The sequence below is a fragment of the Betta splendens genome, chromosome 9 (assembly GCF_900634795.4).
Source record: "Betta splendens chromosome 9, fBetSpl5.4, whole genome shotgun sequence".
NCBI lineage: Eukaryota > Metazoa > Chordata > Actinopteri > Anabantiformes > Osphronemidae > Betta > Betta splendens.
The window spans coordinates 29,055,455-29,074,144 of NC_040889.2; the positions used below are offsets into that span (position 1 = coordinate 29,055,455).

Genomic DNA, 18,690 nt, shown 5'->3' on the forward strand with positions numbered 1-18,690 from the left:
ACCGGACGCCTGGAGCCTGGAGCTCCTCCAACAGAAATGAAACGAGCTGCAGCTTGTGCTCGGCTGTTTGTGTGGTTTCGCTGGAATTTAACTTGGGACACGTGAAAATATTTAAAATACTTTAATACAATACAATCCTTTGCTGGTTGAAACACATTTGAAGTATTTGAGCCGGTTGTGTCTGGGCCCTCACCCCTGACCGAGCCCACAGAACCGGGACTTGTTGTGATTGAGTTGTTGTCTTTGTGGTCACATGATGTTATCTGTTGATGTCTGCGTTAGCGCCGATGAGGAGTTCATCACGTAGCATCTTCCCAGCTTTTAAGCAACAACTCAATATATAGTCTCAATGTTCTCACGCGCACACATCAAAACACAGTCAATCATGAATCATTGCCTCGGTTTTTAGGAGCCGGGATGAAGAGACGTTGATGGATTCTGAAGCTCCACAGGTCACAGCTTCACACAGACTCGTCTCCTCTGCTCCCATCAGCGCTTGATGATCGTCCATTCTCCTCCCAGAAAATCTCTTCAGAAGATATTTACTCGTCAGACTTGGATGTTTTCCTTCGGTGGATCTCAGATAAATCAGGTCTGTTTTACCTCAAAACGGTGGAATCCATTATCCACCGCTGCATCTGGCTCCGCCCTGAACCGCTATGTGTCTTCATTTGGACCTTTCGCTGAGTCGAATGAACACACGCACGCACACACGCACGCACACACGCATGCACACACGCACACAAACAAACAAGCGCACGCACGCATGCACACACACACACACACACAAACAAACAAGCGCACGCACACACACACACACAAACAAACTAGCGCACACACACGCACGCACGCACGCGCGCGCGCACGCACGCACGCACGCACACAAACACACAAACAAACAAGCACACACACACACACACACACACACACACACACACACACGTACACGCATGCAACGCTGTAAACGAAACCCATACAACCTAATGCAAACTGAAAGCTGCAGACAGCGATGCCAGTTGATAATTTGTTCATTACTGATGTGACCAGACACTGAACTGAGTTGCATCATCCTGTGCATGTGCTTGTGTTTATGAGCGAGTGAGGCCATGATGAAGGGTTAACTGAGCCTCGGTTCAGGGTCTCACTGAAGGAAGCAGCCGAGGGCCAGTGTTCATAATAAACTGGAGAATGAGCGATTTGTCTTAATCGCAGTGGGTGAACCACTGGGGCAGCGGGTGTCGACAGGCCTTGAAAACAGGGACACAACCAGCGGGGGGGGGGGGCACAAAGCCGGGGGGGGCGTGCCCATTCAGCCTCCAAGAAATCTGCTGTAGCTGTTATGGAGACAAACTCAGCACTGGAATGTGTAGGAACGTAACATGATCAGCTCAGTCAAACAGAGACAGTCAGACTTCCATCAGCCTTACGTGTAGTTAACCATTCAGAGGTCACTTTAAAATGTGGCACAGATTGTATAATAATCTGTTTAACAACTGAGGTGTGGGTCTGTTGATGTGTGTGCTGTAACTGGACAAAAGATCAAATCAGAACTCATTAATGAAGCTGTCGTTATCGATCTGCTGAGTCAACAACAGACACATGTTATTATGCACTAGTCCTTCATTAAAACTAAAAGCTTCCAAATGAAATAAAACGTGCACAGATAAGAACTAAAACACTTGTTGATCCTATGGATGTCGATTTAGAGGCTGCTGAGTTTTATATCTTTAGTTTGAGTTGAGTCAGGTTTTTAATAAACTGGAGTGAATGAAATGAGAGTTTGACTTTGAGCAGCAGACTGAGCAGCGATTCTGCTAAATCATCAGATAGCAGCGAGCGCCTCGCTTGAAGCTGAGGAACAGGTGTGACCTCAGCCTCCAGCCGCAGCAGTCTCTGTCTTTGTCACCATGTGCAGAATCCTGGACCGGTCCTGCCTTGAAGACAGGTAGAGTCCCAGAGCCGGCGCCGGCTCGCGGAGCGGGGGGCGCCTCGCAGCCGCAGGATGTGTAAATTTGTCCCTGTCAGCAGACTCGCTGATCGAGTGTGTTGTGGGTCACAAATAGAGCAAATGCACCGCGGCTGATGTTTGAGTATATTTAGATCATCAGGAACAATAATAATGGGCTTTATCCTAAAACAGTGTCTGTGGAGCAGCCAGGACCCGGCTCCTCGGCCTCGACACAAACACCTCGTTTCTGCTCTTCGAAGCACAGGCAGTGACAGTGGGTGTGGAGCTGCTGCGATTCAGTGCAGGCAGTGAGCGGTCAGTGGAAGCGCCGCACAAACAGGCCGATGCAAGCAGCAAAGCACGACAGAACTAAATCTCCCCGGAGTGAAAGCGAGCGAGGAACGGTGCCGCTTCCCGCGGGGCGCATGCCTTTGTGGTGAGCCCGGCCCGTTTGGATCGCTGACACCGGAGGTGTGTGTTGACGTGAGAGGAGCTGCAGCGTGTGGACGTGCGCTCGCTGCCGTAATTTATCATCATGTGGGCCGTGCCTCAACCTGTGTGTGTGTGTGTGTGTGTGTGTGTGTGTGTGTGTGTGTGTGTGTGTGTGTGTGTGTGTGTGTGTGTGTGTGTGTGTGTGTGTGTGTGTGTGTGTGTGTGTGTGTGTTTCCTCCTTTTTCATCTCTGCAGAACGTTCTGAGGTTCTGATGAATCTGTCTTTAGAACTCCAGAGGAGGCAGTTATTTATTTGTTTGTTTATATATTTATTTGTGTATTTGTTTATTTATTTTTATTTATATTTAACAGTCTTATGAGGTTTTTACTTTGAGTTAAACCACAGAGTTAATCAAGAAAGACCGTATATTGTGTATTGTACAAGGCAATGATTGGAAATGATGTTATTTTAATCAGGCTGACTTTATCTTGAACTGTGACCTTTGACCTCATTGACTTCATTCCGTGTAGTAGTGTAGACGAGCTGTTTTCATCGCGTCGGTTCTGTCTAGTACTGAGCCTTGGGGCTAAATGTGACCTGGATGAAATGAGACCCTTCACTAACCGTAAGATACAAACTCACCCACCCACTTGTCAAAAAGTCCCACAATGCACTGCAAAGACCACATTAACAACATATCCGACATCCCACAGAGTCCCAGCTTTGAGCTGGAAGCGTCCGCGTGTAACGCGCTTGTTGACCACTTGGTGGCGCTGTTGGATCGTCCTCCATGTTTCTGTCTGGCTCGTGCTCACGCGTCTCCGAGCTTCTGCCCGTTTATTTAATCACCACAGTTGTGTCATTAGCAGGAAATAGTGATTACTGTTATACACACGCGTGCGCGCGCGCACATAAGCATACACGCGCACTCTTCCATTACACTGTGTTGTTTGTTTTAAATACTATTATTTTTTTATTGTCATTAATGCTCAGTTGAAATAAAGGTAATAATGATCCACATGTTTATAAGCTTCGTAGAGTGTAACTGTACATGAAGCCGCTCGTCCCCAGAATCACTATTTATTTTAAACTCAAAGAAAAATCAAGAGAATTATTGACTAGAAATTCAATCTATAAGAAATAGATTTCATTTCTTGAACGCGCTCATTTCTGTTTCTGATTTGCTGTGGGAACTGCACAGATTTGTAAATCTGTGTAATGAAGGTTGACGTTACGGAACCATATAAATATTATTATTTTATTTAAAACAGGAAACACCATCAAACGTGATTGTTTAATATAAGAAAATGCTTTAATATGTGTTTTAATCCTCTCAGCAAAACGACCAAAAAGCAGGAATCCACGTGGTCGGCTTTTTATTGAGGCGAGTGATGATCTTTGTAAAAGTAAATAAAATAAATACACTTCATTCTTTTTGATATTAATAATCACTCTTAATTTTGATTTGTACTACGTCTCTTATTTGTTATTGTTCTGTTTATTTCATCTATTGTGTCACAATTTGGAAATGTAGAAATAACGACACAAATAGTTAAACCAAATTTAACTTAATTTCATTTATTAATTTGGATTTTTATGATAAAAATAATAATGTAAGATACCAAATATTAATGTTAGATATTATTTTCATTTTTGTTTGCATGCAAAATAAAGCCCAGGGTAGAATAAAATGAGTAATGAAAAACTGCAGGAAGGCCAGAGTTGAAAATAAAGCTATTTTATTGTCAATGCATTCAACATGATTAGATAAACTATCAAGTAGTAAATTTCCGCAAAAGGAAGAAACACTGAAACTATTCCCCACTGACACAAAATATTACACTTTGTATTCCAAATAAACAAACTATTTACATGGTAATGTATAGACTGCATCTTAAATCAATATTATTTAATATTACATGCACTCTGAAATATAGTCTGATAATATCCCCAGTTTGTGTCCATGTCCATCACATCATGAAAAACCCGCTGCAAAGCGTGACGTGTGACTACATGTGGAATTCTTCTCTATATTTGCATTTATATGATATAAAATTCAACTTACTGTACATTTACACGCTATTCTCAAACTTAGAAGTGCTTCATAAATAAATTCACTCTTGAAGTCAAAACGCATTTGCATACACTCAAACATGACATTTTGTTACAGGGAGAAGAAGTGGATGGACTGAAAAGGATTCAGAAGATCAATGTCCAAAGTGAAAACAAGTGCAAGGGTGTTCGTGTCTGGTGAAGTGGCTTAAATCCAGGCAGGATCACGGAGGTCCCCGTTTGTCCCTCCTAGTCCCTCCTAGTCTGTGAGTCAGTTATGGGAGGTCATGTGACGTGACAGGTGATGTCGCTCCCGGAAGGACTCGTTGCAGATGGGGCACTTGAGTTTCTCCTCGCGCCGCCTCTTGACCAGAGGCTCCATGGAGTACTCCTTTTTGTGGTGGGAGCGCATGTGGTAAACCAAGTCTGAGGTCATGCGGAAGGAGGCGTTGCACTTGGCACACCAGTTCTGCGCCGGCAAGCAAAGGGAGGTGAAGGAGGGCGGGAGCAGGGTGAGCGCCGAGGGCATCTGAAGCTGGATGGCTCCGGAGTTCTTGGGCCAGAAGGTGGTGGCGTAGACGAAGGGGTTCTGCTTGGCCATGCCGCCCGGCACCGGGCAGTTGGCCCCCAGCTCGGCGCCCTGCAGCTTGGCGGCCAGGTGGTCGGCCTGGTAGAGTCTGTTGGAGGAGATGGTGTCGCCCACGGCCGGGTGGCAGTCCAGCAGCTTGGGCGGCATCACCAGCGGTGAGATCTGGGAGAAGGAGGACCGCGCCGGCTGGCTGAAGGCGCTCTTGCGCTCGCCGCCGCCGCCCTGCTGGCCCACGGAGGTGAAGGCGCTGCCCATGGGCGAGGTCTGGGGCGGCTGCGTCTCCGACAGCACCTGCCGGATGCTGAGCGGCTTCTCTGGGGGGGTGCTGCCGGAGCGGCCGCCGTCCTTGTTCTCGGAGTTGGCGCTCGGCAGGTTTTTGCTGCCGCTGTGGTGTTTGAGGTTCTGGGCCGACTTCTTGACCTCGGTGAAGGCACTGCGCTTGCCCTCACTGAGTTCTGTGGAGCCCGGCGGGGAGAAGGCCCTGTGGTTCTCCTCCAGGCCGTACACGCCTCTGTAGTTCTGGGCCGACGTGGCCAGCTCATCCTTGGACTTGGTCTGGGGGAGGCCAGGCGCTCGGCACTCCCTGTCGTCCACGTCCGAAAACTTCCTCTTCCCCGAGCTCTCGCTGCAGATCTCGGCCTCCTTGTCGCTCGGTGGACTGGTCCGGTTGTTTTCTAGATCCCTGGCCAGGTTGTGAAAGTCTGTGGAGGGTTTGTTGCTGTCCTGGGGGCTGACGAAGCCCTCGGAGCGGCCCAGTTTGGGGCTGGTCCTGGTTGGAGTTGTGTTTGGTCGCTCGGCGCCGGGCTCCTTGCTGGGCTCCTCGTCAGCCCCTGTGATGGTCTGCAGTCTTTTGGTGCAGCGGAAGCGCAGGTGGGCCAAGTAGGGGAACTCGAACTGGAAGCGCTGGCTGCAGTCTGGGCACGAGTGGTGGGACGAACCTGGGGGGAGGACAGACCACGATGAGCCCTGAGGAAACGAGGTGCCCGGCCGGCGCGTGGGCGGTTCAGCGACCCGGCAAACTCACCTTTGCTCTTGGGCGGCGCTCGGCTGGCGCTGAGCAGCAGCAGGTCCGTGAGGTCTTTGCCGTACCACACCAGCAGCTCCTCGTCCTTCTCGATCCGACGCAGCGAGTGGTAGAAGAGCTGCCCGTTCTTCACGTACGCCTCCAGGTTCTGTTCCTCCTTGTCCCGGGCCGACTGAACCAGACGCAGCCACATCAAGCCCTCGGAGGTGCTGTTGGCCGCGGATGTGTCCACCTGAACAGAACCGATGCGCACGGTTAGAACGGGCCTCGATGGGCCTGACTTTCCTTCACCCTCACAACTCCTCATGCAGCAATATGACAAATATTCTAAAATATTGGATTCATGAAGGAAATATAGATTCATGTGTTCTTTCGACAGATGACTGTTCTTCACTGTCACAGTGGAAGGAATAAAGCTCTTTAGTTGGTAACTGGCAGAAAATGTATTTCACCTTTCGCCCTAAACAACAATCCAACGTGTGTGTTAATAAGTGGTGAGTCCACGCACCCGGAAGATGTAAGGCGCTGTGCGTTTGTCGGTGGATTTCAGGGCGATGAAGGCGATGCTGTCGTAGAGCGACGTGTGGCTCAGAACGCACGGGCCGAAGATGGCGTTCTCCGGGATGTCGCAGGTGGTGTAGACGCTGGTGAAGATGTCCGTCAGACACTGCTGCACCGCTTTGGCGTCTCCGTCCCACGCCAACTTCTGCGAGCTGGACTCCTCCATTTCACGCTGCACACAGAGGAAGCGCGTCAGACAGCGGGAAACACGTTCCGAACCCTCACTCTGGGTCTGGACTCTTTTAGGCGGAAACCAGCCAGAACTGAACAGCTACGCTGCGTAAACTGGTTGTGGTGTATTTACTCTGCTCCATCCCCGCTGATAGCAAATAAATCTTTTTCTAGACAGATTGACTAAACCAGCTGTCAGGGGCGTCGATTGGGAGCCGGCGTTTTTTTTTTTGGCCAGGCTTTCTAATTAATTCAACCCTCGTAATAACGGCATCACCTTCAGCATATTGATGATACGGTTTCCCATAGTGAATTTAATAATATTTTTCAGAACCCTTTATTATTATTATTATTATTATTATTATTATTATTATTATTATTATTATTATTATTATGTGGTTTATTATTGTTATTATTATTTTATTTTTTATTATTGCTGTTGTTGTTAATATCTTGTATACTATTATTATTATTTAGGAAACTATAAACTGGACTAAAGGTTTTCCATATTTTTTGTTGTACAATTATCCTGCTTGTCATTATTGTATTGTATAAATTCAGGACTCTATTTTATAGGCGTTCTATGTCATGATTTAAAAACTAAATTAAATCCAATAATATTACTGAAAATGTGTAGTAAAAGTGTTTGTGGTTGTTAGCGCTTTGTGCTGGCCTTTTGTAAGTACACACTTTCACAAAGGATTGAAATGATACTAGAAGCTTCTCCTCAAGCATTATTATTTTTAGTTATTATTATTATTATTTGTAGTGGTATTGTAGTAACAACAATCCGTTTGTGCAGATCTTTATTCCTCTTGCTAATAAAACCACAGCGCCTGCGAGCAGCCGCTGAGCTCCGTGCGTGTCCAATGTGAGGAGCGTGTCCAATGGGTTTCAAGTGGACTGTCAAAGTCAGTGATTTCATGTCAGCCAACCTTTCTCTCCTTTCTACAAGCGGCAGCGTATGTCGCCTCATTACCATAATCCACCACTTTCCCCTCTGAGACTGTAATTAAAGCAGCACGACCAGTTAATTATTTCTTTTCTGCCTTTTCTAACCTCTGAGCGCGTGTTTAGACGCCGTTCACTCCTCTTCTCCTCCCTCATTCTCTGAAACGCGGAAACAAACACACGACGCTCGCACTTGTTCCACCGTAAATTAAACTCAGATCATTTCAAAATAAATAAAAGCAAATTGGTAAATAATCGCGTTGTTCTCTGAAATATTGTTGTACAAAGGGTTTAAAAACAACCCTCACGCCGCCTTTGGGCCTGTAGCGCGACTGACGTTTACTATGCGATTAATTTCAATGTTTGATTTTCCTCTTATCAATTTACAGCATGTAATAAATTCGTTACAACCACATCATAACTTTTGCTGCGACTTTAAAATAATTAGCATGTAGAAAGTATAAGAGGAAGAGATCCAGTTGGAAACTTTGCTTTTTCTCTTCTGACAATTGCGCAAAATAATTCACTTCAGAGAGAAAAGGGTTGAAATGAAGCACTTTAATTAGCTCTGGTCTGTGTCTTGTTTGTGGTTGTTTAATCTCGCGACTCGTTGTGTTGAACTAAACCAATTAATTAAAATACTAATGGATAATTATAACTTAAGAACATTCAGCCCTGTTTGTATTTTTAAACCTTCCTCGGCACGGAGCGTTTCTGTGGAACATTTTGCGCACAGTAAATTAGACGTTCTGACGCTGCGCTGCGAATCCAAACAGTTTGTTTCCGGTACCGTACTTTTATGTTTTCAAGCTAGAAATGGGAAAAAATACGAACAAGATGTGAGCGATATCTGTGACCAGGTTCAACTAAGAAAGGGCACAGAAGCAGGTTCGTGCATCCATAAGCCGCTGTGTGTGTGTGTGTGGGGGGGGGGGGGTCCGAGCGGACGGGGCGAGTCACCCACCGGCTGAAACTGTGCGGAATTAGCGCTGGGCTGAAAAACGCGCTTCTATGCGGCGCGCAGACGTCTGCGTCTGGTTTTCTCGTTTCCCTTTGCGCCACTTTCCGCAACTGCAGGATGAGTGGCAGCGCGTGCGCGTAAAACCAACCGAGGAACCGTCCTCCTCTGCGCTGCTCTAAACCCGCTGCCGCCACAGAAGCACACACAAACCTACCTTTCAGTCGACGGAGAGCAACAATAATCCACAGGGCGAGCGACGCTGCGAGTCAAAAGCCGTGTGCAGAAGGAAGCAGCCCGTTACCACGCAGGGGGCGCGGGCGGAGGTGCCGGTGCCGGTGCCGGTGGCGCGCTCCCGGTTCGCTCCGTAGTGTCAGTACATCCCCCCCGGTGCGGCGACAGTGACAGCGCCGCTGCTGCAGATACGCGTCGAGGCTGGGAGTGACCGACGGGGAGAGAGAGCTGCGGGGAACAGGGCGGCGGAGAGAGAGACGCGCAGATGGGGCCGCTGCTCTGGCTGACTGGCGCGCCGACACACACTTTTTGTTTGCGGCACATAATCTACCCAATGAGGCGTGTCACTCTCCGTCTCCTCCCTTTAACTCTTCACTGGCCGACTGTCATTTGATGCGATTTATGGACGCGCAGAGGGATAAAGACCCCCCCCCCCACACACACACACACACACACACACACCGCCCCCTCCCCATTATTATTGTAATTCTAATCACAATAGTTGGAGGTTGTATTAGAATAAAGTGGGGTTTAAGTAGAGGAAGGCAGGAAACAGTCAGGAACTAAGGTACAAAACTGTTTTCAAATAGAGAATTGTTATTATTATTGTTGTTGTTGTTGTTGTTGTTATTATTTGCTTCTTTAGGCACCGTGGCCTGTATCTCTGATCACCGTCCTAACCTCCTCTCCGCTCCTCCGTCAGATCCGCGCGCCACCGTCTCCATCCGTTTTACGCGCGGCCCGAGCGGCCGCACGCGGCGAAGCCCCGCCGCCGCCGCCGCCGCCGCTGTCTGTACTGTGTCGAGGCGCATTTAGGGGGCGCCAGTGTATAATCTGCATGCAATGAATGGAGCTTAGCTTGATGAGGAAAGGCTCGGTAGCAGCGCTGATGTTGGGAGGTTGATTTAGCTTCTTGTGTCTTTAAGGGACAGAGTCTTTAAAACCTTTAATCCTTATTGCTCATCAGTGTAGTAAAAGGCCTTTTTTGTTAAACATCACTTCTTTAGTCTTATTTACATTTAATATTATTAAAGGCTGAAAAATGCAATCTCCACAAAATAAATGGTGTTAGAGTAAAATAATAACTATTTTATTTCACTGAAATCCCTGAAACAGGATGGAAATGAAAATACTAATGAAAAAATTAAATGTTGCATCAGATAAATTGAAATCATTCAGTTCAGTGACTGCATTTAAGGGCCACATCGTTTCAACATGAGCAGGAAGGTCAAAGGTCACAGTGAGACTGCCGTGGTCTCTGTGCAGCTGAAGGCTCACACTGGTGTGTTCCAGGTGCAGACGAGCTGAGGAACAGACTCTGACAATAAACCTGAGTTGTTCAGGTGCTGAATGTGAAGACGGTTCAGTCATTTATGAGCGTGTGATGTATTTGGGTTCAGCTGCGAGCGGTGTTTTCCACTGTTGGCTTCTTTCTCGTCTTTATTGTGAGATTCCGGATCTGTGGTTGTACCGTGTGAAGGAGGTTGGATGGGAGCTGGACCAGCTGAAGCCTCCTGATCAGGTCCCCCAAATACTGCACAGGGAACAAACTGACACAGTGGAGACGCTGTCAGCTCTGGAGAGTTTTCTCAGACTTTACAATCTGTGGTTGTGAAAGACCGAGTCATTAGTCGACTTCGTCTTTGGGAAAATTAATTCAGATGTAAAAAGAATGTATGTATTTAATTCAGTGGTTTCACTGAGCCTCCTGTTACCAACCTGATTCTTTTTTCCATTTACAGACATTTTCCATATTTAAATAATTGTATTATTTTATTATTTAATATTTCTGCAGTATTACATATTTTATTAACAGTATATGTAGTTTTCCATTTTAATGAAATATGTGTGAATATGTCTTTCTAGAATGAAAGTGAGCAGAGTCACATCCAGGGAGCTGAGGGACAGCAAGTGTGTGTGTGTGTGTGTGTGTGTGTGTGTGTGTGTGTGTGTGTGTGTGTGTGTGTGTGTGTGTGTGTGTGTGTGTGTGCGTGCGTGCGTGCGTGCGTGTGTTCAGGGAGAGGAAACGATGGTGTGATGGCGAAGTCCAGCATCATTATTAGTTTTTTCACTATTATTATTGTTTTTAAGGCCCAACATTAGATTAAAGGCAACACTTAATTGTCCACACAATAATAAAATTAGCTGCTTTTTAATTTTCACTATAATAATTAAAATATTGAAGCCACCCTGTGTATTACAGATGAACAGAAATCTGTGGATGAACAGTCACCTGGACGCGTGGTCTCTCTCTGGTTTGAAGGTCTGTCCTGCTGCGGGAAACAGGAGAAAACGTAACAGAGGCTGCACAGAACCGGGCCTCTGTTGCCTCCCAGGCAGGTCCAGTTGTGTCATCTGTCCCAGTCCAGCTCTGATCTTGTTCCCGCTTCGTTTCATCCATGTTTCCGGTTCTTCTCTCCAGGAAGCTCAGCGTTTGAATGGATGGAGGAACAAACAGCAGAAGATTTGAAAGGACGGTATAAACTGTCTGAATGAAGTTTGAGTCAGATTCAATTACCTGTGGAATCAATAGTGCATGAGGGCAGCAGGTTGATGCCCACAGCATCATTAATTCACAGCCGCCATGCATCACCTTGTGGGAACTATCTTGTCTTTACAAATGCCCTGGCATCAATTATACAAAGACTTTCTGACAGGATCATATTTTTATGATGGATCAACAGGCGTTCATGAATATTTCCACACGGAAAGACAAACAACTTCAGAAGCAAACTTTGCCTTTAATCTGTGTGTGCGTGCGTGCGTGCGCGTGCGTGCGTGTGTGTGTGCGTGCGTGCGTGCGTGCGTGTGTGTGTGTGCGTGTGTGTGTGTGTATGTGTGTGTGTGTGTGTGTGTGTGCATCGTGGCCCCACAATGACAACAAATGGATTGAGCAGACAGGCAGCGCTGAGTCCCGGCCGCCGCCGTCCTGTCACCGCGTCTCATCAAATATTAGGCATGTTTTGTGCTGCGGAGGGGAAGAAAGAGCAGCAGGAGACCAAGGCATTGATCTTCCATGGGTAAACACATCACAGGAAAAACACCCAGATGTCAGAGCCCTGAGCTGTGGAGGCGTTGACCGTTATTGTTTCCAACAAAGCTGCTTTAAAAATCTCCCTCTTTGCTTTGATACGTGGAGGTGAATATGTTTTTTTAATAACCCAACACACACACACTTTATCCAAGTGCTTGATTCTGATGTGAAGCTGAGAAACATGTAGAAACCAAATCAAATCCAGGAGCTGCTCGCGTCCTGTTATGTTTATATCAGGATTTTGTCCCTATTATAAATATTGGTGATCTAAGTCTTCGAAACGCCGCTGTGCTGTTATTGTGGCTGTGGAGGACGGAGAGCAGGCTTTTATCAGTATTTCTTTGTGCGGCTGCTCTCGCTGCCCTGACTCCAGCTCTTCATGCTTTCACCACCTGTTTCGTCAGTTGTTGCCACTTGAATCGAGCTGATTTTACTCACTTGTGTTGCTTGGTGTGAGCCGAAGCCCAGGTTGTGCTGGAAACACTCTCTAAAATCACACAACGGGCTGCGAGGCTTGCGCCCGTGCAGCTCAGCCTCGCTGGGCATCGCCTCGAGCACAGATAACAATGGTTCACACGTAAGATGGTCACAACACCAGCGCCAGTTTCTGTGTTCGTGTAAAGAGCCTTGAATTCACGCTGCAGCCAGAAGTTGCTTTCTTCTACTGGCACCGCACTGAGGAACAGTCTGCTGCTGAATATGAAGGAAAATATGAATAGAATGTGTAGGTTCAAATGGTTTATTGTGTTTTTGCGTGTCTGGGTCAAACTGAAGTGACTGCGTTACAGGCAGACGTGCTGTACTGGTACTGGGGCATCAGTGGTTTAGATCCAGCCTCCGTCTCTCCACAATCACTGCTCACGAGTCAAAGGAGGAATCTGGCTCCGAGTTCAGAGCCGAACCACAGCAAAGAGCTTGCTGCCGCTCTCCGATGGAGGGCAGAAGAGGAGAGGGAAGAGACAGGCGGCGAATGTGGGATGGGACGTTGTGTGAGTCCTGTGAAGCTGAGGAGGAGCAGAACAGGCCCAGGTTTATATAAAGGCTCGCTGGGTGATGTAACGGTGAGTCAACCTCCAGCCGCTCCAGGCGGCTCCTCAGGCGGCCGCACAGGAAGTGATGTTTCCAGCTTTTGGCTCCGCATCCTGGAGGATGAATCAGCACTCGTCACTAATAAAAGGCAAGAATCTGACAAAGAGGCAGTTTTTACAGTATGAGGAGGATCATTTTCTGTTTTGTTTCGATGAACAAACACGGCGACGAGGCCAAAACCAACAATTGATCCCACTAACAAGCGCCGTGTGTGTATCCAAAGCCTGAGACGTCTCTGCCATGGAAGCCGCCGTGGTCCAGAAACATGTCTGTCGCTCCCATGAGGTTGGACTCGCTGCAGTGACTCCCTTCAGCCCAGTCTCACCTGTTAATGAGAGCTGAAGGTGTTCAGGTTCAGGACCCGGGGCTGTGAGGATGCACCCAGCCTGTGTGGCCTGTGTTAAATGCAGTAAAACAGCAGTAACTGTCTTTGCTGCCGTCGAGCTGGGTTTGATGCATTTCACCAACTTGAGCGACAGCCGAGCAGAATTCACACGCGAAGGACGCTTAAAGACGGACCGGAGCTGGCAGGAATCCCCACATTCATCTTAGCATTAAGCAAACACTTTAATCCTCATACAGCATGTTAAATTAACTTGTCGCTCCTGTCCACACAGACATCACACGGACCTGGACGCAAATGAAGGAACAGCAGAAAAAAAGCAGAAAAACACAAAAGGGAACTGAAAAGGAAAAAAAATAACTGGGAAGGAATGAATTAATAATGAGCCACTTTTATACCGGATCCAGCGATTATACAAATGGGGGAAACGGCCAAAAAATATTCTGTATGGCATATGGCACTTCAGCTGCCATATGTGCCAGTTTTCACAAAAATTGGCAATGACGTTCATGATGGTCAGTAGTAACTGCCCAAAAACACAGCAAGGCCTGAACAGAGGGAGAGAGAGAGAGAGAGAGAGAGAGAGAGAGAGAGGGAGAGAGAGAGAGAGAGAGAGAGAGAGAGAGAGAGAGAGAGAGAGAGGGGGAGTTAATAGAGGATCTACATCTCTACTCTCTCTCTATGGACTATTTCTGCTCGTCTCTATCTTCGCTATCTCTCTCTCGCCTCTCGCTCTCTCTCTCTCTCTCTCTCTCTTCTCTCTTCTCTTTCTCTCTCTCTTCTCTCTCTCTCTCTTCTTTCCTCTCTCTTCTTCTCTCTCTCTCTCTTCTCTCTCTCTCTTCTTCTTGGAGTCTAGGACGTTAGGACGCACTGCTTCAATAGCTTTGTTGGCTGACTTGGACTCTTCTCTCCTCAGCTTCTGGTGCTCGAACTACAAAGAGACAGAAACAGAATGAAAGAGGAATAAGACAGAAGACACAAAGACGACTGAGGGAGAGACACGGAGACACGGAACCTCCAGGAACCCGGGCTCAGCCTGACGCGGTCTGCAGCATCACCTGTCACTCAGGACCAACAGGAACCACTGAGAGCTACGCAGGGTCCGTCCTCGGCCCGTTTTCAGTCCACACGAACAGCTTAAAGTCGCAATGCATCCTGGGAAGTTCAACAGTGGCTTATGAGAACTTTTACCAGTTCATCCATGAACTGCACTCATATAAAGTTGAAAGATTTAATTTATGTTCATTATATAAATCTTTTAACCAACTTAAATATTTTCAATAAAAATGATAGGAGACATTAAAACATATTTCAGTACAAAAGTGTATTGTGCGGCTTTTCCAAATTTCCTGCATATCAGATCGTAACTCAGTTATCAGTTATTAATGATTTGAGGCTAAAACCCTTTGTGGTTTTCTGTCTTGGAACCTTATGGTGAAGCAGGGTAAAAGCTCTCATTAGTCTCTAAATGACATTGTTCTGTCTGCCTGTAAAATGAGAATCTGAGCCCATCATCGCACGCAGCTCACAGTCTCTTCCAGGAAAACCAAGTGTAGGTGTGATGCTCTCGGCTCTGGCGTTTTCAGGCCGACTGCCCTGAGAATCTGATACAATGGGCGACGTGTGAGAGCTGCTGTCACACCTGGGCGCGGTCCAGAGGACCGGGCTCGGTCCGTCACGGGTGTTTTCACACCAGATACTTGAGTCCACATCCAGATTTGTTCTTCGTCCCCGTCCAACGCGTGGCTTCATGCGCCGCCGACTCCACGGGACCCACAAACTCCAGACACACCGAGCGGCGGCGTCGTAAATCAGGAGTCAGAGTTGAGCTTGTGTTTGTGCTGACCACCAGCCTCGGACGCGGCGCTGACCCAGCTTCCTCTCACATTTGCTGCCTGTGAATCCCGCTCGTTGCTCCTCATCTCCGCTGCCAGAAGCTGAGAACAACCTGCTGCCTGATTTGAAGGTGATTCTTTTTGGGATGCTGTCAAAGGCACGCTGACACATTTTCTGCATTTTCTGTCCAGCCATTAAACCCGAGCAGGTAGTTCTCGCTGGGTTCTGACTGTGTTCTGGATGAATTTGGAGGCTGTGAATTCCAACTTTCCCTTCTGTGGCTTGTGCGCTTCCAAAAATAAAGTGACAAAATCGTTTCCATCAGCGCAGGCAGACAGTGTGCTTGTGTGTCCCAAATGGGTGAGAGCAGCGAGCGCAGCCCCCCCCCCCCCCCCCCCCCCCACTTCCACCCCAGGCAAGCTGCCAGAGCCGCTCACGGCCCGGCGCTGGACTGAGGCTGCATGTTCCAGGTCCCTGTGCCCTCAGGGCGTCCTCCTCCACGGCCCCACACACAAAAGCAAAAGCAAAAGCACACTTTGGGGAGAGGCCTGCACGTCTGCTTCTGTCAGCTTCTGAGAGCAGGACCATGGCTTCACCCGTCACCAGCCGCAGAAAGGTTCCAGGATGAAGCAGTAGTTTGGACTTGGAGGAAAGAACAATGAATGAATTAAATAAAACCATGGGGTCCAAGTCTGCATGTATTAAATAAAAAAGCAACACTACAGCTGTTTTATATAAATATACCATCAAACAACCATCTGCAACAACCGAGCTTCAACGTTCAACTTAGATTATCTAGAATAATCTGAAATAGTCCTTAACTAATAATAAATTAATTAAATTAATCACAAGTTCTCTTCCACTTGTTTTGTCACTGGTCTGATTTAATTGTAGGCTCTTCTCTACCTACAGCAGCCCTGCATAATAACGACAGCAGCACCGTTTCAGGTGTGTGGCTCGTCCCAGAATCCCTGCACTCCGTGTGCATCACAGTGTCATCACGCACAGGCGGAGAGTGGAATCAGCTGACAAATCCAAAGAATAAAAGCCTGAGCCGGTCAGAAATGCTGAGAAGATCCTCAAAGACACAGTCACTGGGAAAATGCACGTGGCCGAGCAGAGATGCGTCACAGATGCAGCCGAGGTGACGGATGCACGGACACAAAGGCTGCAGGAAGTTAGAAACAAACTCACAGTCAGCGCACGTGGAGCCACTTCAGCAGTCATTTGAGTCATTTTCAGCCCCAACCCTCAGGGTGCGACTCAGAATAAAAACCTAGTGTTTCAGTCGCGTATGGCTGCAAGGAGTCCAGCAGTGACATCATGAGAAGAGAGAATCCCCCAGGAGCTGAGGAGGGGTCCCACTAAATGTGATGGAGGACAGGAGCTGAGGAGGGGTCCCACTAAATGTGATGGAGGACAGGAGCTGAGGAGGGGTCCCACCCACGTGATGGAGGACAGGAGCTGAGGAGGGTCCCACTAAATGTGATGGAGGACAGGAGCTGAGGAGGGTCCCACCCACGTGATGGAGGACAGGAGCAGAGGAGGGGTCCCACTAAATGTGATGGAGGACAGGAGCTGAGGAGGGTCCCACCCACGTGATGGAGGACAGGAGCTGAGGAGGGGTCCCACCCACGTGATGAAGGACAGGAGCTGAGGAGGGGTCCCATCGCATGTGATGGAGGACAGGAGCTGAGGAGGGGTCCCACTGAATGTGATGGAGGACAGGAGCTGAGGAGGGGTCCCACTAAATGTGATGGAGGACAGGAGCTGAGGAGGGTCCCACTAAATGTGATGGAGGACAGGAGCTGAGGAGGGTCCCACCCACGTGATGGAGGACAGGAGCTGAGGAGGGGTCCCATCGCATGTGATGGAGGACAGGAGCAGAGGAGGGGTCCCACTAAATGTGATGGAGGACAGGAGCTGAGGAGGGTCCCACCCACGTGATGGAGGACAGGAGCTGAGGAGGGTCCCACTAAATGTGATGGAGGACAGGAGCTGAGGAGGGGTCCCACTAAATGTGATGGAGGACAGGAGCAGAGGAGGGGTCCCATCGCATGTGATGGAGGACAGGAGCTGAGGAGGGTCCCACCCACGTGATGAAGGACAGGAGCTGAGGAGGGGTCCCACTGAATGTGATGGAGGACAGGAGCTGAGGAGGGTCCCACCCACGTGATGGAGGACAGGAGCTGAGGAGGGGTCCCATCGCATGTGATGGAGGACAGGAGCTGAGGAGGGGTCCCATCGCATGTGATGGAGGACAGGAGCTGAGGAGGGGTCCCACTAAATGTGATGGAGGACAGGAGCTGAGGAGGGGTCCCACCCACGTGATGGAGGACAGGAGCTGAGGAGGGGTCCCACCCACGTGATGGAGGACAGGAGCTGAGGAGGGGTCCCACTGAATGTGATGGAGGACAGGAGCTGAGGAGGGGTCCCATCGCATGTGATGGAGGACAGGAGCTGAGGAGGGGTCCCACCCACGTGATGGAGGACAGGAGCTGAGGAGGGGTCCCACCCACGTGATGGAGGACAGGAGCTGAGGAGGGGTCCCACCCACGTGATGGAGGACAGGAGCTGAGGAGGGGTCCCACTAAATGTGATGGAGGACAGGAGCTGAGGAGGGGTCCCACCCACGTGATGGCAGGCACCAGGGCTCCTTTAACCTCTGACCCTGCTTGACCTGGAAAACTGGGTCTGACGAAGGAGCGGAGCCCTAATGAGCGAGTCCTGGTTGGAGCGACCCTCTGCCGTTGCCCCCAGCCTCTTATTCAGTCAGGGGTCGTGAACCCATCGTACTCGACCTCATTCTTGTGACATCCGGGTTGAGCAAACGGCGTCGTCCTCTGCACTTTCACAGCACATTTACCTCATCATCCTCCTCTCTGCTCCCAGAGGACTCCTGTAATTCACACTGTGATCTCCTTTATGTGAGCCTGGCATGCGCCCAGTCCCCCAGTCCTCCCAGTCCCTCCAGTTCCCCAGTCCTCCCAGTCCCCCCAGTCCTCCCAGTCCCCCAGTCCTCCCAGTCCCCCAGTCCTCCCAGTCCCCCCAGTCCCCCAGTTCTCCCAGTCCCCCAGTCCTCCCAGTCCCCCCAGTCCCCCCAGTCCCCCAGTCCTCCCAGTCCCCCCAGTCCCCCAGTCCTCCCAGTCCCCCAGTCCTCCCAGTCCCCCAGTCCTCCCAGTCCTCCCAGTCCCCCAGTCCTCCCAGTCCCCCCAGTCCTCCCAGTCCCCCAGTCCTCCCAGTCCTCCCAGTCCCCCGGTCCTCCCAGTCCCCCAGTCCTCCCAGTCCTCCCAGTCCCCCCAGTCCCCCAGTCCTCCCAGTCCCCCAGTCCTCCCAGTCCTCCCAGTCCTCCCAGTCCCCCAGTCCTCCCAGTCCCCCAGTCCCCCAGTCCATTTGTCTTTGGTTCTTGGGGTGATGCGGTGGAGCACGAGGCTTTCTGGAGCAAAGAATGTGCAACGTGTGATGAG

General features: G+C 49.1%; 1 protein-coding gene across 2 annotated transcripts; it reads right to left on the minus strand.

The window, feature by feature from the left end:
* Window positions 1–4,103: 4,103 nt before the first annotated feature.
* On the minus strand, window positions 4,104–9,290 carry prdm8b (PR domain containing 8b). 2 transcript variants are annotated; one of them, XM_029162546.3, is made up of 5 exons: window positions 9,181–9,290; window positions 8,905–9,149; window positions 6,555–6,779; window positions 6,047–6,278; window positions 4,104–5,960 (listed from the first exon to the last, which is right to left on the minus strand). In XM_029162546.3, exons 3-5 carry the CDS (start codon window positions 6,771–6,773, stop codon window positions 4,705–4,707), a joined length of 1,707 nt encoding a protein of 568 aa, XP_029018379.1. In that variant the 5' UTR covers window positions 6,774–6,779; window positions 8,905–9,149; window positions 9,181–9,290; the 3' UTR covers window positions 4,104–4,704. The 2 variants fall into 2 exon arrangements, with proteins under 2 accessions (XP_029018379.1, XP_040928266.1); XM_041072332.2 differs by having other exon boundaries at window positions 8,905–9,232.
* Between the last annotated feature and the right edge of the window lie 9,400 nt (window positions 9,291–18,690).